Genomic DNA, 22,377 nt, shown 5'->3' on the forward strand with positions numbered 1-22,377 from the left:
ATGTGTTATATTTTTTGTTAGAAAAAACATACTGACAAGCAAAACAAAGCGGTTTTAAATCACAGTTCAGCGAAAACGTTTTTCAATACGTACGCTTAATGCATTTCTTTTGATAATCTAATAGTAGTTGAATTTTCAATAAAATATTGGTGCAACTTCCTATAATTACAGATCTCCGCTAAGTTAACGATTCCATAACACTTTGAGGGTATGCGCATTAATAATTTGTGATTCTACTGAAACAGATTTACTTACCAATGTCGCATATTTTTTTATATATTTTTAACCACTACTGAATAGTAGTGTATTTCTAGAATGTTTTTTTTTTTCTTTTTATTATAGACAGGATGAGTAAGAAACGTACGCGCTATATTGAAAGAGATCTTCCCTTACCTGAAAATTGATTTTAGAGCAGCAACAAGAGCAAAACATAGCGAGCGTAAATAAGGAGGGTACTAATAAAAGAAAAACGATTATACAAAACTCCTAATTTTTACGACAAACATAGCCGAATTTAATAAAATATTTTGTTTTTTACTCTTAAAAGACTGTTTCGAACAATTTTCCAGCCGTAATGTTGGCGTTTTGAGCATTAAAATCGTGTACGTTTCATGTCCAAAATGTTTTTCGACGTTATATAAACGATCCTTGTAGACCTGCTTACATTCAATATATTTTCTAAATATTCTGATCATAATTTATAAACCGATTAAAGACTTAGTCGGCGTTATTAAAAAGAATCTCGATTGAACCGATATGAAAAATCCGCAATCCTCGATTTAATGTTCGGCTGGACAGAGCTTAGTCGCGACACCTCCCAGTTTATAGAAATCGCAGCACGACTTGCTCAAGCGGTTATCGGTACGTTTATTGGAATCTTTAATTTAGCTGAAAACGAAAAATCTTTTTTTAGAAGAAGCGAGGGATCGCTCGGCTTAAATTCTGCGTTAGGAACAGCACGTTCTCTACTCTAAAATCGGATCCCTCTGTTGTGTAAGCCGGCAGCTAAGGTACTTACAACAGGACGACATTCCGTCCGTCGTTTTCGGGATCAGAATCGAATCTGTTCTCTTCGGCGTGTAGTAAAATCGTAGATCGCTTACCAAAATACCTCGTAAGAGTAGAAATATGTTGTTTCGTCAAGAAAAGGCTTGATGCTTGCGATTAACGAGGTCGTATCTGACGATAAAAGCGATTCTGGAAAATATAGGTACGTATGATTTACATTCCCGCGATTTACAATTTACATTTTTGTATTATCGTGCACATTTCATTCTTTTAGAGCATTTGTTCTCAAAGTGGGCTATAACGCCCCTTTGTGGGCGCTGGAGGCCTTCAGAGAGGGCAGTAGAAGGCTCACAGAAAATTGGGGGCGTTCAGGCAGGCGGTCTAGGAAGGCTGATTAAAAAAAAAAGGCAAACATTATATTTTCTTTATATTTCAAACTAGAATTAAATACCTACTACACTAGTACAATAAATTAAAGGGACACCTATATTTTATGATAAAAAATGATTGTATTCAAACTACTTTAACTTTGCAACCAAGAGGCTTAGAGACGAAAAAAAATTAAAGCTTGAGATTCTACTTTTTGACAGTGTACTTCAGATTTAAAAAATCATCAAATTAGAAAAAAAATCCTTAGAAGATATGTTTTAAAAATCGAGATTAAGACTAGCTTTAATTTCTTTTTTTGTATGTCTCTCTACGTCAGTTCTGATACAATTGTAATTTTTTTGTATGTCTCTACGTCAGTTCTGATACAATTGTAATTTTTTTGAAAGCAGTTTAATAAAAATACTTCCAAATATGATTAAATATGGGTTTTAATTGATGTCATTTAAAATGTAAGTTTCAACTCAGAAAAAGGATATGCCACGTTTAAAAACAATAATTGAGATTGCTGTTTTTAAAAGCGCATCTTAAAAAAAAACAATTGGAATTATTTTTAACAGATGGTAAGTTTAAAAAATTTGGGGGCGCTAGAAAATTTTTTATTCTCAATGTGGGCGTAGGCAAAAAAGTTTGAGAATCAATGCTTTAGAGGGATAAAGATTTTACATTCCAGATTCGTAGATATACAACGTGTTAACAAAGTATACGAACTTTTAAATAAGTTTTCGACTAAATCGCAGAAAAATTAAATTTAGCGAATGCTTCTTACCTCTTTAATTTTTCACTACGAGTCCCGGCGCTTGGGGCTTACTGTAGGCTGGTTTTGAAACTAACTGTGGAAAGTATTACCTTACCTTATCGGTTAAAATTTTAGCTCGAAATTTTGTAGTCAAAATGGTTTTTCAACCACATCCTTGTCGCAACAATTATTTTCATTAAAAATTGTTGAGTCGCCCTCCTATCGAGTCTTGGGGGTTTGGTGATCTCGATTAAATTAATTAAAACAACTTATACCTTTTTCTTTATCGTAAATACGTCGAGTACATCCGCAGATATCTATCTGTGCTTCTTCAGAACAGATTTTTTTTTAATATAACAAGACTGTATTTTTAATTCACCACAGGCCGATCTCAGCAGCGGAGCGGTAGCGTCTCTGAGCTCAAGTTCCTGTCAGGCACACTTTTTTTTTCATAGACTACTAACGTTTGATTTCATTATCATCCGTCGGCAACTGTCTCAGTGTTAAACGGATTAAAGAAGCGTTAACAGCTTATCAGCTTATTTTTTCTCTCAAAGTTCAATTATAAAAACATTCATCGCATCTATTGTAAATATTTAATTGTGCTTTTTGCAGAGAGAAATGTTAGCATTTCGGCCACTGAAGTAAATGCTAACTTCTAAAATACAGAGTGATTTTTGGTCCTGTTACCCAATTTTAAATGTAATTTAAGAAAGGGCAATTTAGATGGAATAAAAAAATGTATTTGTTACTTACAAAAGAGATTTAATAAAAAGCTATTACTTACATAATTGTTTAAGAATATGCTCAGAATGCTCACCCCTTGCGGTTATATATACACGGACTCTTTTCAGCATATTAGCAGAAATCTTTTTAAGAGTTGCATTGGAAATATTCGTGAATAAGTCTGTAACATTGACTAAGTTCATCAAGAGTGTGAGGATTGCTTTTGAAAGCCTTGGACTTAATATAGCCCCACAAAAAGTGTTCAGGAGGTGAGGTCTGGGGACCTTAGAGGCCATAAGCCCTTGCTTATTATTCGATCATCAAAGAACTCTTGCAGAAAATCCACGGTTTCTTGAGACGTGTGGCATGTAGCGCCATCTTGCCGAAACCAGCAATACCGTTCTTGAGGTTCCAGGAGAGAAACAAATTGGCGCACAATATTCCTCTATACTTCACCATTTACTGTCTGTTCGAAGAATATGGGTTCGACTATACGATGACGAGATATCGCACACCACCACCATTTTTTTTCAGGATGCAAAGATTTGTTTTGTAAAGCGTTAGGATTTTCAACCGCTCAAATTCGACAGTTTTGACTGTTCACATAACGGTCGAGATGGATCCAAGCTTCATCACTAAAGAACACTGTTTAAAAATTCGATTCCGTTATCATTTACGAGACCTAAACCAACGCAATTGCTTGTTTAAATCTGGAGGCTGAAGCTCTTGGACTAATCGTACGCGATACGGATACAATTTCAATTTTTTAGCGGCGTTCTAAACACTCGAATATGACAAACCGACTTGTGCGGAAAGTTTTCGTAAACCTTTCTGTGGAGAATTGAGCAATATTGTTTTCACATTCTCTAAAATGTCATCTGTTAAGAGAGTCGGTCGAACGCTACGTTTTCTATCGCAAACACTACCTGTCTCTCGAAATCGGTTTGCTAGCCTAGAAATTGACATTTTTTCTGGCGGAGGAACACCAATAAATTTAATTTGAAATGATTCTTTTACACTCACTTACAAAGAACCTCTATTAAGCAAAATACATATGGTACTTAAATGGACAAAAAATGTTAATTAAATATATAAATAAACTCGCATATGCACACTGCTCATATTGGTCCATCCAAACAGTTACAGTTCGATGTGCATCTATAGTCACCACATATAAGTAAAACTGTTCATTATAACAAGATAAAAACAAACAAGAAGCAGAAGTGAACTGATTTACGTTTAATAAAAGTAAGCTTTTAAGCCATTTGGATCTTAAAATTATTTTTATTTCAAGTTATCTTTATTATTGGCTTTCAAAAGGATTTTGTTTCAGAAGAATGTTCTTTTTTTATAAAAAAGTAATTAAAAACAGTTCTAAAACATTATATCACTCATTCAACTAAAATAGTTACTAAATAAATGCAGTAATAAAAAATTTGTTAATAAAATAATTATATTTAATCTGCTAAAGTGTATCACAAAACTTTATTAAGTTTATGATATTTCATAAAAATAAAATTTGCAATGTCTGAAAATAATATATCAGAAATTTTGACTCATATCTCATAATTTATGCTGTAAATATTTTATTGTCATTCATTATGAATGAGATCTTAACTTGGAACAAGATAATGTATTGTTTTTTTCTAAATATGGCAAAATCCAGCGATGGGTAACTGTAAATCCAAAATAATAAGAATATATAAATATTAATAATAGATTTATTTAGAAATCAATATTTATAAATACTTTAATTATTGAATTTTTCATAAACAAATATATAATTTTATTTATTTTTTTTGTTAAAATAATTAAAATAAAAACAATAAGAAAATAAATGCAATGAATAAAGTACAGTCTAATTTATTAACAATATATTATATTAATTCTGTATTAATTAATTATTACAAAATCTATAATATCTAGACTAGATAAAAGAGTGTTTAAACCCGTATTAATTATTTTTTTATCTAGACTAGATAAAAGAGTGTTTAAACCCGTATTAGTTAATTTTTCCAAAATCTATGATATCTAGACTAGATAAAGAATGTTTAAACAATTGTTCTTGTTGTAAAGGATCATCAGCAATCTTGCTTACTGGTGATTCGCAACAGTTGCTTATATATATGCCACCTTTATTATTCAGTATTGGAGATACTGATGTATATAATATTGATGTTGCACCCTGGTCAGCAGTCTGTAAAAGAGTATACCATAAAATTTTAAAGCAACCTTAAAACAATGACAGTATTAATAGATGGGGTATTCCATTTTAAATCAACAAATTTTCAAAAGTTTTATTGCATCACTATTGTTGATTTGGATGATATTTGGTATATAACTACCCACCTTGTAGTGGTCAAAAATATTTAGGATAACAGGCCTTTTTTTTACCTTTTAACTCTTAGGTACTACTAGTACTTATAAAAAAAATTGACTGTTACTGAGTGTTCTTCATTAAAAAAAATGGCTGCTAAATTTTGAAAATGTTTCATTTTTGGGGTCCAAAAACTACATGTGGGACAGGTGGCAAAAATCTGAAATGTTTACAGCAGTAAGTACTTTTTATGTACTTTAAAATCATATAAAATTTGTTTCATTACTCCAAGGGGTTGACAAGTAATGAAGCCATCAAAACAGCTTAAAAACACTGTTCGTTCTAATCATGAACAATGTATCCAAAAAATTCACAGCATGTATTTTTTTAGATAATAATGTAGGCCTACAATACAAAATATTTTTATATGTCTACAATGAGATAGCTAATATTCTAGATAGTTTGTTACTTATAGTATCACTCATATACACAAACTCATGTTTAAACATGAGAATGAATAGACATGCATGGACATGAATGTTTGCGTAATCCTGAATGTAAACACTGTAGAAGGCTCAGTTACTGTTTTGATTTCAGTGTGATGTGTTATATTGTTACTGCGGTTAGGTAACAAGTAATTTTATTACTTTAGCAGTGGAGAGACTGGGATAAAACTGTATTGTTATTGTAAGAAAGCTTGCATTTTATAAAAACGGATTTTGGAGTGTTCAATTGGCATTCACACTGAAACTTACAATAGATCTTCAGTGTTGCACGATATTTTAGAATCTACTGAACAACAAATAATATTGATATCTTTAAGTAATGTTTGTACTGAAAAAACAAATGTCTGTACTTTTCAGAAAACCAGCTATTTAGATAAATATTTTCATATTAATGGGAAAAGTTGCTCTGATCCACTAAACTGGTTAACAAATCTCTTCAAGAAATATCTTTGACACTTTCAACAAGCAATCCAAATTTAAACAAAATACAAAAACCACAATAAGAAACTACAGAAAGCAAACTGGAATGTCAGATATATTTGAGCCTCATTAGTCGAGTCGGTGAATAAAGCTTGTGCAGCAGTTAGGATTTGCCTTGTTAAGGTTAAAAGATTATCAAGCAGTGCAAAGGAAAATAAAAATAGGTGAGTCAGTTACCAGTAAATTAAACAATTCCTTTGATTTAAATAATTCACAGAAGAAACCAGTTTAGTACCACGAAGTTATGCTGATTTAGGTAGGGAATGTGAAGAATTAATCATTAAAATAAAGGATAAAATGAAAACAGTTACATCAACCCAAGAAAAAATTAATATTTTAAGTTTATTACCAAGCAGCTAGAGCATTCAAAAAATTCAAAATGAGTTTAGTGTTAGTCAGTATTTAGCCTGTCAATTCAAACAATTAGTTAAAATAAGTGGAATTTTGCCACAAATCAGCAAAAAGAAACCCAGTCACAAAACTGATGAAAATTTTATTAAATGTGTTCAAGATTTTTACCAGAATGATGAGCACAGCCAAATAATGACAGACAAGAAGGATTGTGTCTCTGTAAGACAAACTGACGGGAAGAAAATTAATATTCAAAAAAGGCTTATCTTATGTAACTTAAAAGCCTTCAAAGTAAAACTTCAAAACCTTCAAATTTTGTGTTCTGGTTGGTGGGTCAGGTACTCGCTCTGTTTGTGTGTGTGTCATCCACCAAAATGTAAAACTAATGTTATCTGCTCTAAAAATTAAATTTGTTTATAATATTCTCCTTTCTGTTGACCGTTGTGGACCAACTACTCAAATTCTTCCATTTCAAGAGTAATTAGATAAACTTACTGAAAATTTAAATAATCTAAAAAGACTTCATTTTGTTGCAAAGAAACTAGCTAATTTCCTCAACATTACAAAAGGAAAACTCGTTGGAGGGTGAACTCAAAATTTTCCTTTTGCAATACAGGATGATCGTATCACTGGTCAAAAACTTATGCCACAGTACATCCATTTCTCATATATTTTAAAAAAGACGGAAAATTACAAAGTCAAAGCTATTGTGTGATTAGTAAGTACTTAAAGCACAATACTACATCATTCTTCTGCTTCCAAAAACACGTTATAAATAAAATAAAAACACTGTTATCACAAGTTAAAACAATTTTCTGATGGTCCCTCAATCCAGTATAAAAACAAAAAAATTTCATACATTTGAGCAACCATCTAGAAGATTTTGAAGTCGCAGCTGAACAGCATTTTTAGCCTCATACTATGGTAAAGGATCATGTAATTGTATTGGTGAAACTGTAAAAGGATTGTGACTAAAGCAAGCCTTCAAAGTATAGTCAACAATCAAATTGTTACACCTTCTGAAATGTACAATTATTGCAAAGACAATATTAAAAATATAACATTTATTTTCTGCTTTAATAAAGATGTTTAAGAGACTGAAGAATACCTCAGTTCCTGTTATCAGATAATCACAACAGTCCCAGAAACAATAACCTTTCACAGATATTATTCAACAAGTCAGAAATGTATTCTGAAAGTCTGGGCGACCTCTGAATCAGAAACATTTACCTTAGTATCAGTACACAAGGACATTAGTGTTTCTGATTGGTTTATAGGTTTACCAAAGCCAAAATATAAAAATGATGTCTGCTGCGGATATAATGACAAGTGGTGGTTAGGTGAAGTCATTGAAGCCAAAATAGATGAAAATGAAGAGGAATATCGAATACACTTTTTCCATCTGCAGGGTTTGGTACTTCATTCAAGCATTGAGGGATAATCAAACATGGGTTCAACTAGAAAATATTTTAAAGATTCTCATGCTCTCAGAGATTTTTATATCAACTACTGGAAGAGAACACAACATTACACCAAAGATGAATGAGGATTTATCAGTTCTACTCAATAAAAAAATGGCAGAAGCACTAAGTTATATTTTGTTATCAAAAAGTGCAAGATTTATTCATAACTTCCATTAGCAGGAGTAAAATAAGGGTGAAAGTGATGTTTGATTAATAATTTATTAATGTATTTGAATTGTTATCATTTTGTAATTATTATTTATCATTCTGTAATTGACTGTTTATTAATTATCAATTTATTCATTCTAATGAGTTGTAATTTTTATAATCTGAAAAAATCCATAACATCAGTATTTTTGGATACGTTGTTTATGGTTAGAAGGAACGGTGTTTTTAGCAGTTTTGTTGGCTTCGTTACTCATCAACCCCTTTGAGTAATAAAAAAAATTTTATATGGTTTTAAAGTACATAAAAAGCACTTACTTTTACTACTGTAAACATTTCAGATTTTTGCCAGCTGTCCTACATGTGGTTTTTGGGCAACAAAAATGAGAAATTTTCAAAATCTTATGATTTGGTGGCCATTTTTTTTAATGAAGGATATTCGGTAACAGTCAATTATATTTTTTATAAGTACTAGTAGTACCCAAGAGTTAAAAGGTAAAAAACATGTCTATTACCCTAAGCCCTTCATTATTTATTTTGGGCCCAAAACTTTAAAAAAGAATAATTTGTAAATATAACTTCAGTAAACATTACAAGATTTGATTATGTAACAAAATGAATTGTGAATGCACCAAGATGAAGTTCCATCTTTACTCTTTTGACCTCCTGTACAATGTAAAATAAAAATGCTACAGCTCATGGAAAAAGTGATGAAAATGGCTGTTTTACCTGTTGGAGAGTTAGAAAATAGTCATTACTCAAGAAATTTTTTTTTTTTAAATATAAAAAAATATTTTTTGTACACTACAAGGTGGGAGTTATCATATACCAAATATCATCAAAATCAAAAATAGTGATGCACTGATCAATTGTTGAATTAAAATGGACTACCCCAGATAGATCCTACTTTCTTCAGCAAAATTTGCTTAGTTGAGTTTTTTTTTGTAAACAAAAGTTTTTCTTTTAAACTACATTTTTGCATCAAATATCAGACTGCCATCAGACTAAGCTTAGTAATTCAATACTAAGCAGTGGTTTCAGCAAAAATATGAAAAATGTGATTGAATTGCCTACATAAAAAATACTTTTTCATTTAAAAAATCTTCAACTTAAGATAGAAAAAAAATTGCCAACATCCATGAGCAATGTTAAGCATCCAGCCTAAACTTCATTAGAAGTTAAGGGTACAGAAGTTGTGGATTTTATATATTTCAAAATTCATTTATCACAAAAAAAAAGGTGTAGGGTGTAGCATCCACTTGTTGAACATTAAGACTAGGACAATACAGGTCAAACTGAGAACTTCCAGTTATTGAAATCTGTTAAAAACAAAACTGTTAACATGGATCTATATAATTTATACAAAACTATTAAATGTGCATTCGGTTGAATGTTTCAAGACAGGAATTTTTAAAAAAGATTTGAGTCAAAAAATTTATAATTCACAATATATTTTAGTTTATTTATTTTCATTTTTTAAATATATTTTTATATTTCATTCAGTGTACCAAAAAAATCATGCAGCAGGAAGATCCTTCAGCAACTGATAGAGAAAGATATAAACTATATGGACCCATTCCTCACTCATCTTGTTCGGTTTAAGACAATGAATACTTTGAGGAAAAATTAATTAGGCTGAAACAAAGGTAATCCATGACTGTCCTGAGATCAATTGCTAATTCAAGGTGTGAAAGTAAACTGAGAAAATTTAAGTATGAGAATGGTTACATCAGCAAGTTTCCATTTTTTAGTGACAACATATAAGGTACAAATAGGTTTGTACATATCAAAAGGATGAGTTTGAACAACGGTTGACATTGAAAAATATTGTACCTTATTGATTATTAGGGGATCTGAAGACCCAGATTTATCCTATAGTCATTTTATCTGCTACACTTGTGCCAGTTATTGAACAGGAAAATTAAACCCTGACTCTTCTTGATGGAGGATGCATTGGGTCTTCTCTAGGTATACATCCTTCAGGGGCATCCTACACAGAGAACCTGATAGGGTCATCACTCCTGTTCTAACAGAATCAATAACTGGGAAAAGATTAAGGATAGGGAAAACCATTTTACCATCTTGTGTAGGACCCACTATGTAAAACTTAATTGTCATATACCCTAGGCAAACTTTACAAAATATGTAAATATTTCTGTAAAAGTAAATTTTGAAGAAGAAATAATAGAGATTTAATTTAGATTAACTATAAATAAATATTTATTTAATTTTTATTTTATACTAAATAATCAGAAAAATACATGAAATCTGTTTTTTTTTTTTTTTTTAGCAACAAATCTATTTATATTTAAAATATCATTGTAGTACAAAGGAATGGTAAAACATAAGAAGTAATGAAAATTATCTGTACTAAATTCTTATAACAAAGTAATGCTTATCAATTTCAAAACAAAAAACATGTTATGTTTTAACAAAAAGAAGAAATAAAGTATAAAAAAAACAAACTAAATGTACAAAAAGACACAAATTCACCACTTTATCCTGAGTCTTTGTTTATGATTATGTAACTAACAAAATTTAAATAATACTACTTATAGCATGTGTAAAAAACAGATAATATTTCTTTAAAAGTATATCAAACATATAAATTGACAAATCAATACATTCCAAATAAGAGGGTGAATATTTGTTAAAGTGACAAATCCATTTACAAAGCAGTCGACTCACAACTTATTTAATTAATGTACTCTTAAATCTTACAAAGATGATGACCGCATCAGTTTCACATTAAAATTTACCATTTAGATTTAGAGTGATGTTAGGTATAAGTACACAAAATAAATTGGTTTTATATACTGTAAGAAAGAAGTTTAAGAAATACATATAACATAAGTTACCTTAAAAAGTAATTTAATCACCCATGGAAATAGAGTCTTCAAGAATGTTCCATTAAATATGTCAGTATCGACTATACCGGGATGAACAGCCAACACTCTAACATTTTTTCCTTCATTTTTCAACCGATGATCTAATATTTTAGTGAACATAAGCTGTGCCAATTTAGATTGAGCATAAGCAGCACTTGGAATGTAGTTATTTCTATTGAAAATTAAAAAGAAAATTACTACAGTAAATACACAAATGTATACTTTTAAGCATGTAATTGTTAAGATTACACAACTAACAATGTAAGAATAACAATAATAATAATATGAAAAAAAAATCAATTCACAACAATTATGAACAAATCAAAATTTCAGGTCATAATTAATTGTACATACGACTAATATCCAATTAATGTATTTCTTGTGATTCAGCTCTTTTATTGCAAACATTTTTACCAGTTAATTTTGTCAATTCAGTTAGTTTTCAATTTATTTTCAGTATGAAATATTCCATATTCAATATTACAAACTTAATTATTTCAATAACTTGCAATTGCAATAAATGAAATTAACTTAATATCATAAAATAATTCTATCTATACTGATATAAACACACACACACAAAATGCATTTGCATTGTGATTCAAAAACCTTTTACATAATAGAAGCATTTGTAATGTAACTCTTCCTTTTATTTTAACTTAAAAACTTCTCCTCCCTCTTTAAATTATCAGTAAGTCTGTCAAATAAATTCTCTGAGGTATGATCTAGGCAGATTAATGAAAGGCGATGTAATTAATTTCAGTTCTATGGACCATAAGATTTCATGTACTATAATTGTGGATTTTTGAGCTCAGTGTTCATGTAGCACGATTCATATAATCATGAACTCTAAGTTCCAATATATTGTAACCTGATCTCAATTTTTATCGAAAATGGGTTTATGAGTGAATCATACAGTATTTTTTGCACTCTTTCCAATGGTATACACCACTACCTCCAGTTGTGAATAATTAACGAGATGGCTACTTTTAAAGACAAGTACAAATTTTATTGTGGTAAACAATACCAAGTACAGATACCATTATACACCTCTTACAAAAATTCTGTAGCTTGGAGGTAAAGGACACCATCATCATTTTTACAATTTCATAGTAGAGCAGATTGAAGTTTAGCAATTCGCTTTTTCTAATTTCTTTTGCTCATCATCATCATCCATCATAACTTTTTCTACTAAAATACCTTATTACTAAATTAAGCCTCCGTGTATGTATAACATTCAAGTGTTACCAAAAAGTTACTGAATTGCAATGGAATGAAATTTTTAAAGCTTATGTCATGATATAAAAGACAGTTCATTGTGCACTGCATTGAAGTAAGACCAAAAGAAAGATGTAGAGTTACAGATGGTACAAAACCAAAAGAAAATTCTTTTCATTATAATTTAAACATAAATGATGTAAAAATAAGGGTGTGTAAAGTGATTTTTTTAAACACACTACTATATCTAATAGAGTTGTAGTTAATGCAATTAAAAAACAAGTACCTGGAGGGATTGTAGAAACAGACAAAAGAGGATGGCATACACCTGTCATGAAAACATCCGAAGAAATAATTCAAAATATTATTCGACAGATAAATGTTATCCCAATGTGAGCTACTATTCACGCTTGAGAACTAGGAAACAGTTTTTAAGTCTCGATTTAAATTTAGGAAAATTGTATTCATTGTTTCAAGAATTCTGTACTGCAAATAAAGTAGGTAAAGAAAAGGTAGCTTTATATAGATATATTCAATAAAAAATTTGACGTCACTTAAACAGCATAAACAGATACCTGTTATTCATATTTATTAAAATTAAAGAGTGAATTAACTTCAGATGGTAAAAAATATATTCAAAGCAGTTATGAATTGAATCTTAAGGAACACAGAAACAGTATGATACAAAGAACAGCCAAACAGTAAAAGTGTTGACAACTGATTTCTACTGCAGGAAATTGTAGATATTTAATTTCAAAATTTACGATTCCAATGACAGACTTCATTCTGTGTGATGTGGGATGAAACTAACGCAGGATGTAGTTGAATGAAATAGCTTCTTGCATTCTAAAATGGGCTGAACAAAACATTACCAAATCAGAAACCGAAGAAATAGTATTAGGGTCAGACAATTGCTATGGCCAGAACAAATTTTCTTGTATGATTTACCGTTTTGGAGCTGTAGCTTGTGAAAGTGTGAAAATGTTGTGAATTGGAAACGTATTTGAAACCGGTCTAGTCGCTGAACAATGCCGATCTCCCCGGCTACAGTAACAATAGGACCCCTGTGTTGCCATTGTACTGCTATAACTCCGGAATGCTAAGTCATACAAGAAAATTGTTTGAATAAAAGTTGTCTGTTTTTTTGAGATTAACAACTTTTACAAATGCAATACAGACAAAAAACAATTTTTTCCGGTGAAAAAACCAAAAAAACACTTTTTTACAACTTCAGTGCCACCTAGTATTTCAATTTCAAATTATACGGCATAACTTCAAAGACAGTAATTGTAGAGGAGAATGTCCTCTACATTTTTTGTTTGAAAAACTTTTCTCTAAAATGCATAGATTCAGAGAAAATCGCATTTTAAAAACTTTTTGAGTTTTTCAAAAATCTACGGGAAGGGGGATGTTAAAAATCTGGAGTTAAGCTTCCCTCATCACCCCTGATGCATGGACCAAAGATCAATCGGTAGGTAAGGATTTTCAAATACAGCCTATTTTGATGACAAATTGCCTATACTATAAGATATACAGCTTTTCTTTCACAAAGTACTGGACATGATGTAAAAATTCATTAAAAGAAATGTATATAGATATATAAGACACTATGTTCATCTTTCTAAATATAAAACAAAAATTAATAAATATGTAACAGCATCTATTAAAGTAGACCTAAAAAAGGATATTTTAGTAAAAATGTTATGATGGAAGGATGGTGATGAGCAAAGGAAATTGGAAAAAGCAAATTTCAAAACTTCAAACTGCTCTACTGTAAAATTTAAAAATAGAGATCGTGACCTTTACCTCTGGGCTACAGATATAAATTTTAGAGCTGACAGTATTTTTTAGAATTAAATAATCTCTGCAATAGTGACTGCAGGCGGTTATTATACATAGTGAAAATTAGCATTATTTGGGTTCTTAATGTATACAATGAATGTTAAAAAAAAAAAATTAATGTTACATCCAATAGCATAAAACTGTATATGCATGTTTACAGAATTCAGATTTTTTTCTAATTCAGACATCTAAGTTAAATTTTTAACTTAAAATTATTTTGCCATTTTTTAAAGATATATCTTTTTCTATTTAAATTATAAAAACATTTAAACTCCATAAAAGAAAACAAAATTTACTAAAAATCTTTAAATCTAAAAAAATTCTAGGTTTTCAGACGATTTTGTTGCCTGAGCAGTTAGGCTTCAGTATTTGCACAAGGAAACCACAAAAATAAAAGTTGAATAATTAATAGAGCATTGAGTAAGTACTCAATGAGACTTCATGAGTGTTTACGTAGAAGAGGAGGTCACCTGCAAGATGTCATCTTTAAAAAAATAAACTAAAATGTATGTATCCTAAAATGGCAACATTTGTACAATTACATGAAATAGAATTCATTTTCTAAAAAAAAATTTTCATCAACGTTATTTAATTTTTTTAATTTCCCGTTTCTTTGAATCACTCTGTACAACTCAACCCAACAAGTGTAAAAATTTTTTTTTACCCTTTTAAAAAACTTTTCAGGGTAAAACAGCTGCTCTTCAATATATTGGATACAGATAAATAAATTCTGATGATGGAGAAGCAATAACGTAATGAGAAAATAATTTTTTACTGATAATCATGAATGTGTAATGTGTAATAACACTTTTTAAATGGAAGATCGTAACGTTTATAAAATCAAAATTTAATTTACTAAAAAATAAAATTTCAATTATTGGGCTAAGTTATTTGTTTTATTAAGAGGGGCAATATCACGATTCCATATTGAAAACTATTTTTTTTTCTTAAGGGAGCTTGACCCTCTAAAACATGTACAATGCATTTCTTTTTTGTTACATCAGAGGAAATACACACAAATCTACACATTTATTAAACATCTTCATGAAAAAGGTACATTTGTTGAAGGATGCAAAAAAACAAAAATAAGTGGGTGATGTTATTTACATGCAAAGTTTACATTACTATGAAAAAAAAAGATAAATACAGGAAAATTACTTGAATAAATAAAAATTACTAACTTCATATTGACGTCATGAAAATCAATTTTATTTCCAGCAAAATGAGCACATGATGTGACATTAATGATCCTTGTATTGGTGTCAGATAAATTACTAGTTTCAATCAAAGTTCCAAGAAGAAGATGTGTTAAATAAAAGTGTCCGATATAGTTTACACCCCAGTGAGATTCAAAACCATCTTCTGTTTCTAGGTATGGTGAAAACATAATACCAGCTGAAAAAAAAATTGCTAATAATTAAGAATAAAGGAAAAATATTCAGAAAGAAGACAGAGTGAAAAAAGTAGCAGTTTAAAATATCTAGTAAGTATAACAAGAAGCTTAATTCAAAAAAAGGTTATACACAGAATTGCAATGAAAAGTTGAAATATAATTTTCCATATATATATCCTAGTACAGAATATTGAGATAAATCATATCTTACCTTAATTTTTCATGATAGTACTTGGCGGAATCTCGCATCCTCAACATGATTGAATTCATTTAACTAAACTGTATATTAAATAAAGATACTAAAAAATGAACAGAAAAATTATTAGTGCATATTGTGTATTGTTCATTATATGACTGAGTGTGTGGAATCCCGCAAATATACTATCATAATAAAATTAGGTAAGATATGTTTTACCTCAATATTCTGTTCTAGGTGGTTTATATTAGGAGAATTTAAAAGAAACTTTAACAGTACAAAGGAATAATATGAATCTTAAATTAATTTCAATAATATATATATCAAATACAATAGTATAAAAAGTTTACCACCAAGAGTTCAGAATTCAATAATGCCTCTTACCTTATGCTTGTTGTTATTATATAAAACATTTTCAAAGGTTTCCCTTATCATCAGTTAATAACATTTTCTTTTTAAAAATCACACATTAAAATTAAAACTTAAAATTGTAAACAAAAAAATATGTGGTCATAAAAGTTGAAAAGATTAAAAATTGTATTATATGTGTCTAGCCACACATAAGTACTGTACTAAAATATATTGAATTTTTATTTAAATTATATAAATGTGCTGTTATCTAGGTTGGCTGATATAAAAAAGTCATTATCAAATTCTGTCTGTACATTAACTAAATTAAACTTTTGTCTATACTAGTAAATATAATATTTTTCTAAAATATTTAATTTTTTAAGATCTCATGCTTTTATAATTTCTATTACATTTAAATTTGTTTCCAACTCGATGATTGATTATACTGATAGAAAAAAAAAATTGTTTGTAATGTTTCTCTAAGTGTGATACCAATTCTTTTTGTGTGTATATTACAGATCTGTAAATACAATTTTTCTATCACCCTTAGTTTTAAATAAAGTACGCTTCAAAAAACATCTCATAACTCTATATGAAGTAAGAAATTGATTAACAGTCTCATGGTAATTATCGGATTTTTGTTTGCCAAGAAAAGTTTTGTAAATGTCTTTAAATGAAGCCCAAGCTGCACTTTCTACATTATTTAACATTGACTTAAATACATCATCATTGATCAACTCTTTTATCTGAGGACCAACAAATATTCCTTCTTTAATTTTTCCTTCACTTACATTCGGAAATTTCTGCCTGATGTACAAAAATTTGGGACTATCTTTCTTCATTGCTTTTACAAAATTCTTCATTAGTCCTAGCTTGATATGGAGGGGGTAAAAATATCTTTTTTGGGTTCAACTATGAATAATATTCTTCCCATTTGGAGTTGTGTTTTGTTTCTTCCAGTGTTTTGTTCTTTTGGTAACATGTTTATCCCTAGTTCGGCTGTCCCATTCGCAAAGAAAACACATGTACTAAAATCGCAACAATTTTCTAATCATCACATATGTTCCAGCTATGTTTTTTATAATTTATTTTTTCAAGAATGTCTTTCATCAGATCGTATGTCTCTTTCAAATTAATACTATAAGCAATTGGTATCGAAGGATATTTGTTACCGTTGTGTAGTAGAATCACTTTTAAATTATACTTGGACGAATCTATGAAAAGGCGCCAGTCCTCAAGTTTATGAACCTGTCCTAAGTGCAACATAAGCTCATCAATATTTGTGCAATAAACCAAATTATTTTCACAATATCCATTTTAGTCACATTAGGTGCAAACCTAGTAGCGAAAATTGCCCTGTCCTTCATACTATGCCGTTGGGATACCAACCCAGAGTTGTCAGGTGCAGTACCACAACCATTTTTTTCTGTGACTTGATAGATTTCATATTCTTGACACTTTCACTTGGAACCTCCGCCTTGCCAGAATCATCTGAAGTGTGCAACACCTGCAGTCTGTCCCGCCTACCCCATCGTACAGCCATAGACCACGACAATTGAGTAGATTCTGCAGGTATCTTACTCACACCAAATAATAATATGAGGTATCACACTTGATTATATCAATTTAAGCCATTTGCCCCAAAACTGGTCTTCCTAAAATTCATGAATAGGATAACCCAACGCATCCATTAATTAATTTCAAATTTGCTCCTTGTTATTTTATTACTAAAATAATAGATAAAATACTCAGATCAAAAATCAATTTACTGAATAAGTTTATTATAAAAAATGGGTACGATTTAGTTAAAAAATTAAATAGTTAAATAGTAAACCAAAGTACTAAAATTATAAGTTATGACATAACTAACGTGTACCCTAGTATCCCTACAGATCAAATTATATGTATAATAAAAAATAAACTGAAAATTAATAATGAAGACCCGAAAATTAGTACTTGAAACTGTTATAAATGATGAACATCTTATAATATTGAAAAAACTCGATTACTATCAAGACAATTTAAAATTTACATTTGAAACAGATAAGTGCAGAAAAATAAGTTTTTTAGATGTTAATATTGAAATCAACAAAAAGAATCATATTATAATATCAGTACATAGAAAACATACAGCAAGTAAAATATCTATTAACAGAAGACAAATCATTCATGGTCACACAAAATTAATATATTTACAAACATGTTGAATAGACTGATACATTACACACAGAACAAAGAAAAATTAGATGCAGAAATAAATATTATAAAGAGTATTGCAGTAAAATATGGATATAAAACCTTGTTAATTGATAATATTTATAAAAAAAAAAAAAAATTAATCTAAAAGCGTAACAATGTTGAAACCTACAAATAATTCACAACAGAACTGATAATATCTATGTATAAAATACTCTAATACTAATAATATTATTGAAAATTTAATTAATGTTTATAATGATGAAAAATATAAATCAACATATAAACCAAACAACCATATAATAAGACACTTAAAAAACTATAATAATTTTAATAGTTTATGAGGCATTTATAAAATAATATGTAATGATTGTGATAAAATTTATATTGGGAAAAGTAATAGATAAGATAAACTAACAAAACTTTAAAACTAATTTAAATTAAGATTTGGAGAACATTTTAGATATTATATAAACAATAAAATGGGTTTTTCTAATGTTGCCAACCATCTAATAGTGGGTAAACATTCTATTACTGACTTAGAAACTAATTTAAAAGTAACTGAAATCACAAAAGAAAATGATAATAAAAAATTGGACATTTTAGAAAAATATTATATATAGATATAGACAGAAATAACCAATCTTAACCAATCTGAAAATATAGTTTATAATGATACTCTCATCAAATCTGCCATAGACTGCAGCATTTTGTCAATATTAGGTAAAGTTTATATCGTATTAGTATAGTGCTGTATTTTGTGGCTGGCCACAAACGTGTTTAAATAAAAAAAAAGTTAATGTTTTTAAAGTATTAAGATTTTTAATTATTGACTGCATATATTATGTCATATATAAAATAATATTAATGTTTAGCGTTTTATTAATGTTTTAATATGTAATTAATTTTTAATTTTAATCAACTGATGATGAGGAATTTCCTTGAAAGCACTTCTGATATATAGAAAAGAAAAGAAAAAAGGAAATTAATAAGATAAGGTAAGCGCTCTTACTGATTCTGTACTTTGGTGGATTGGGCTGAATTTTGTTTATGCTTTTGGAATTAATTAGTACAAAGAAAGATATGGTCAAAAAAAGAATCTATTTTTCTAAATTGAATTTATATATACATACACAGTGTGCCAGTGTATCTGGCAATTCATATTCAGATTCTATTTCTCATTTTGATTCATATCAAAATGAACAAAAAATGGTGATATGGTAAAATGGTAACTATATCTGTTATTTTTTTATTTTTAAAGAAAAATTTATATCGCAAACAAGATTGGATTGAGGATCATTATAATATTTGGTTCCCATGCTTACACAAGTTTTCTCTAACAAAAAAAATTGTCTTACAACTTTATAGTAATTATTTTTAAGAAAATACATTTTATTATCCATGACGGAACAGAAATGATATATGTGTTTGGGGCAAGAGGTTACGTCTGTCAACATTTTCCTCAAAAAATACTGTACCGATTTCAACGTGGTTTTTGCATTAGATAGGTATCACCTAAGAGCAGGTTTTTAGATTAGTCATACGGTTATAAGCCTCCAGGGGGCGATGCAGTAGATATGTTTTCTTCAAAATGGCTTCATGGGTTTTTAAATTTTATCACTTGTTATCTAAAATGTTAAGTTGTTCATTACAAACAAAATGACATCTTTTTTCTTAAAATCTATCGATAAATAAACGACCAAATTAATTTTCAGAAGGATTTCATTTCCACCACTAATAAAAAATTACTAAGCTGAAATAGGATAATTTTAATTCAATTACGCAACAGCAGTAATATATTTGAGCTGCTTTGTTATATTACAGTTGTCAAAATAAGTCAGTTATTTTTATTCTACTAATTTGTTTCTTTTTTCATTACCATATATTTTTTATTTATTTTAAAAAATCAATTATTAATTAAATTGTTTAGATACTAGTTTTTTTTTACTTTTGATTTTGAAAATGGAAGTTTTCATTCTCACACTGAAATGGCAAACATATATCTTATGTATGGACTGGCAGACTCCAATCAAGTGTAAGTGGACCGTACATATATAGTGTGTTCCTAATCACCATTTTCCCAATGAAAAGTTTTTGTAATTCTGCTTGAGAGATTAAGCGAAACTGGAAATTTTATTGTTAGAGCTCATGATCAAGGAAGACTGTGGGGTAGGCATAAGAGAATTGAAGTTATTGAAAATGATTTTCAAATGAATACATCCTATTTTATTTGCGATGACTGATTTAACATTTTAATTAATAAAATATATTCTGATGAAATTAACTAAGCCTATTGAGATATAAAAGATTAAAAAATTGATCTGGCTGCAATTTGTGAACTTGTTTACACTATAATTTTTTATTCAATGAAGAAAATTGGTATAAGCATGTGTGTGCCTGTTTGTTAGACAAATAACAAACAAAAACTAAAATATAAAAATAAAAAACTTACAACTATTATCACAGCTTTTTTTTCCTCTGGTTAAGGGAGTAATCCCATTTACAGACAAAGTGTCAGGCTCGCTAACAGGTTCCGCAGATGTTATGGCATATGTAGCCTGCGCCCTACTGACTAAACCTCCACCTCACCAGCCCCTTTCCCAAGGCTGGAAACTGTATTTAAGCATTAGTCAGCCCCAGGAGGTGCCTTCAAGTTCAGTGTGCAGAGTCCCTGTGCATCATCACTGTTGCCCATCTATGCAAGCATGAACGAACACCAGCTCTGCAGAGGGCTGTCTGTCCTCCCTTTGTTCTCCAGTCCGGTATCCTTCACTTCACTTCTTGAGGTTTTCGCTGGTCTTCTGTGTTCTGCTGGATGGTCCGCATGTTATTAACGAGGAGTTTCGCCTCCAAGGCACCCTAGTCATGAATACATCCTGTTTCTTCTCACTATCTGTTCAGCTGTCCATTCTGCTCCTTCACTCACAGAATCTCTGTGGCTAGTTCTGCTACTGAAAGCCACTCTCTATCTCCTCTAAGCATATACTCTAGCATATTGTCCAGTGTCAGTTGGAGGACCCTGAGGTCTTTCCGTAGCAACACTTACTTTCCACAGTCAAAGAAGGTGTGCTCTGGAGTATCTACTTCCCCGCAGTTAACACACCTAGGGTTTGCACATAGGCGGAATCTGTGCAGGTAAGCTCCAAAATCACCATGGCCAGTGAGGAGCTGTGTAAGGTAATAATTCAGCTCCCCAAGCCTTCTGCTTTGCCACGATTCAATCCATTAGCCTCCAGGTCCACCTCCCCTTCTCCAACGTGTCCCACTGTTCTTGCCAGGCTGCTGTAAGCTGCTGCCTGGCTTCTCCTGTTGCCAGTCTTCTACATCTCTGGCTTTGTTCCTTAATCAATAACCTTACACAGAGCCTTTGTATTATAAGCTGTTAGAGTGACCATGAGATTAAAATTCAGAGTTGTGTAGGAACGCCTTTTCAGAACTGGGATTTCTGACTTTGCCCTGTCTTTATACACATCTTGGATGTTGTGGTGTATTGCCATTCGAAATGCAATTTAGTATGGAACCGTAATGTAAATCTTTACGATACCAGAAAAAGGGACAACTAGCATGCCCAGCAGCACGGAACAGTGGGTTTTGAACATTTTTTATTACAAGATGGTGTCAGATTAATTAGGCTCCCAGAAGATTTCAAACAAATTCCCATTTTGAGTTGGTTTAAATCTTGACTAAAACGCCTTTTGGTGTCTAAGGCATTCTATTTTGTTAACGAGTTCATGGATGGCCGCTGGGATAATTAATAAAAATTTTATAAGGACACAGGCTGATGTCATAAATATGTGAACTGTGCATGAATGATACATTTTGTATGTTTGAATGGGGTGACTGAATGGATAGAAAGGGCTTTAAAATTTTAATCATTTCTGTAGACTTTTAACCAAATTTTCCTAGTTATTGATTGTTGACGATTGTGATACAATTTTGTATTGTTTTTTACACAATAAAAGGATTATTTATTTATTTATAACCATATTTTACTTTACAAAGTGATTTTTAATGGTAACATTTTAAATCATTGGGTGAATCATATTTTGCTAAGAACCCAATAAATAAAAATTAGAAAATAATAAAATTTCTATTTCTATTTCAAAGATTAAATAGAAAATTTAGTTGATATAGAATAAGTCACAAAATTT

At 30.1% G+C, this 22,377-nt stretch overlaps 1 protein-coding gene across 1 annotated transcript in view; it reads right to left on the reverse strand.

Annotated features, from left to right (window-relative positions):
* Positions 1–4,779: 4,779 nt before the first annotated feature.
* The window catches only part of LOC142332621 (polyprenol dehydrogenase-like), a 35,298-nt gene continuing 17,700 nt past the window's right edge, over positions 4,780–22,377 (reverse strand). Inside the window, exons 4-6 of the mRNA XM_075379162.1 lie at positions 15,272–15,485; positions 11,001–11,202; positions 4,780–5,057 (exon numbers count right to left, since the gene is read on the reverse strand). Of these exons, the coding sequence (XP_075235277.1) occupies positions 4,863–5,057; positions 11,001–11,202; positions 15,272–15,485 (611 nt within the window). The 3' untranslated portion in view covers positions 4,780–4,862. The remainder of the gene's footprint in view (positions 5,058–11,000; positions 11,203–15,271; positions 15,486–22,377) is intronic.

The sequence above is a fragment of the Lycorma delicatula genome, chromosome 11, assembly GCF_047948215.1.
Source record: "Lycorma delicatula isolate Av1 chromosome 11, ASM4794821v1, whole genome shotgun sequence".
In the NCBI taxonomy this organism is placed as follows: Eukaryota; Metazoa; Arthropoda; class Insecta; order Hemiptera; family Fulgoridae; genus Lycorma; species Lycorma delicatula.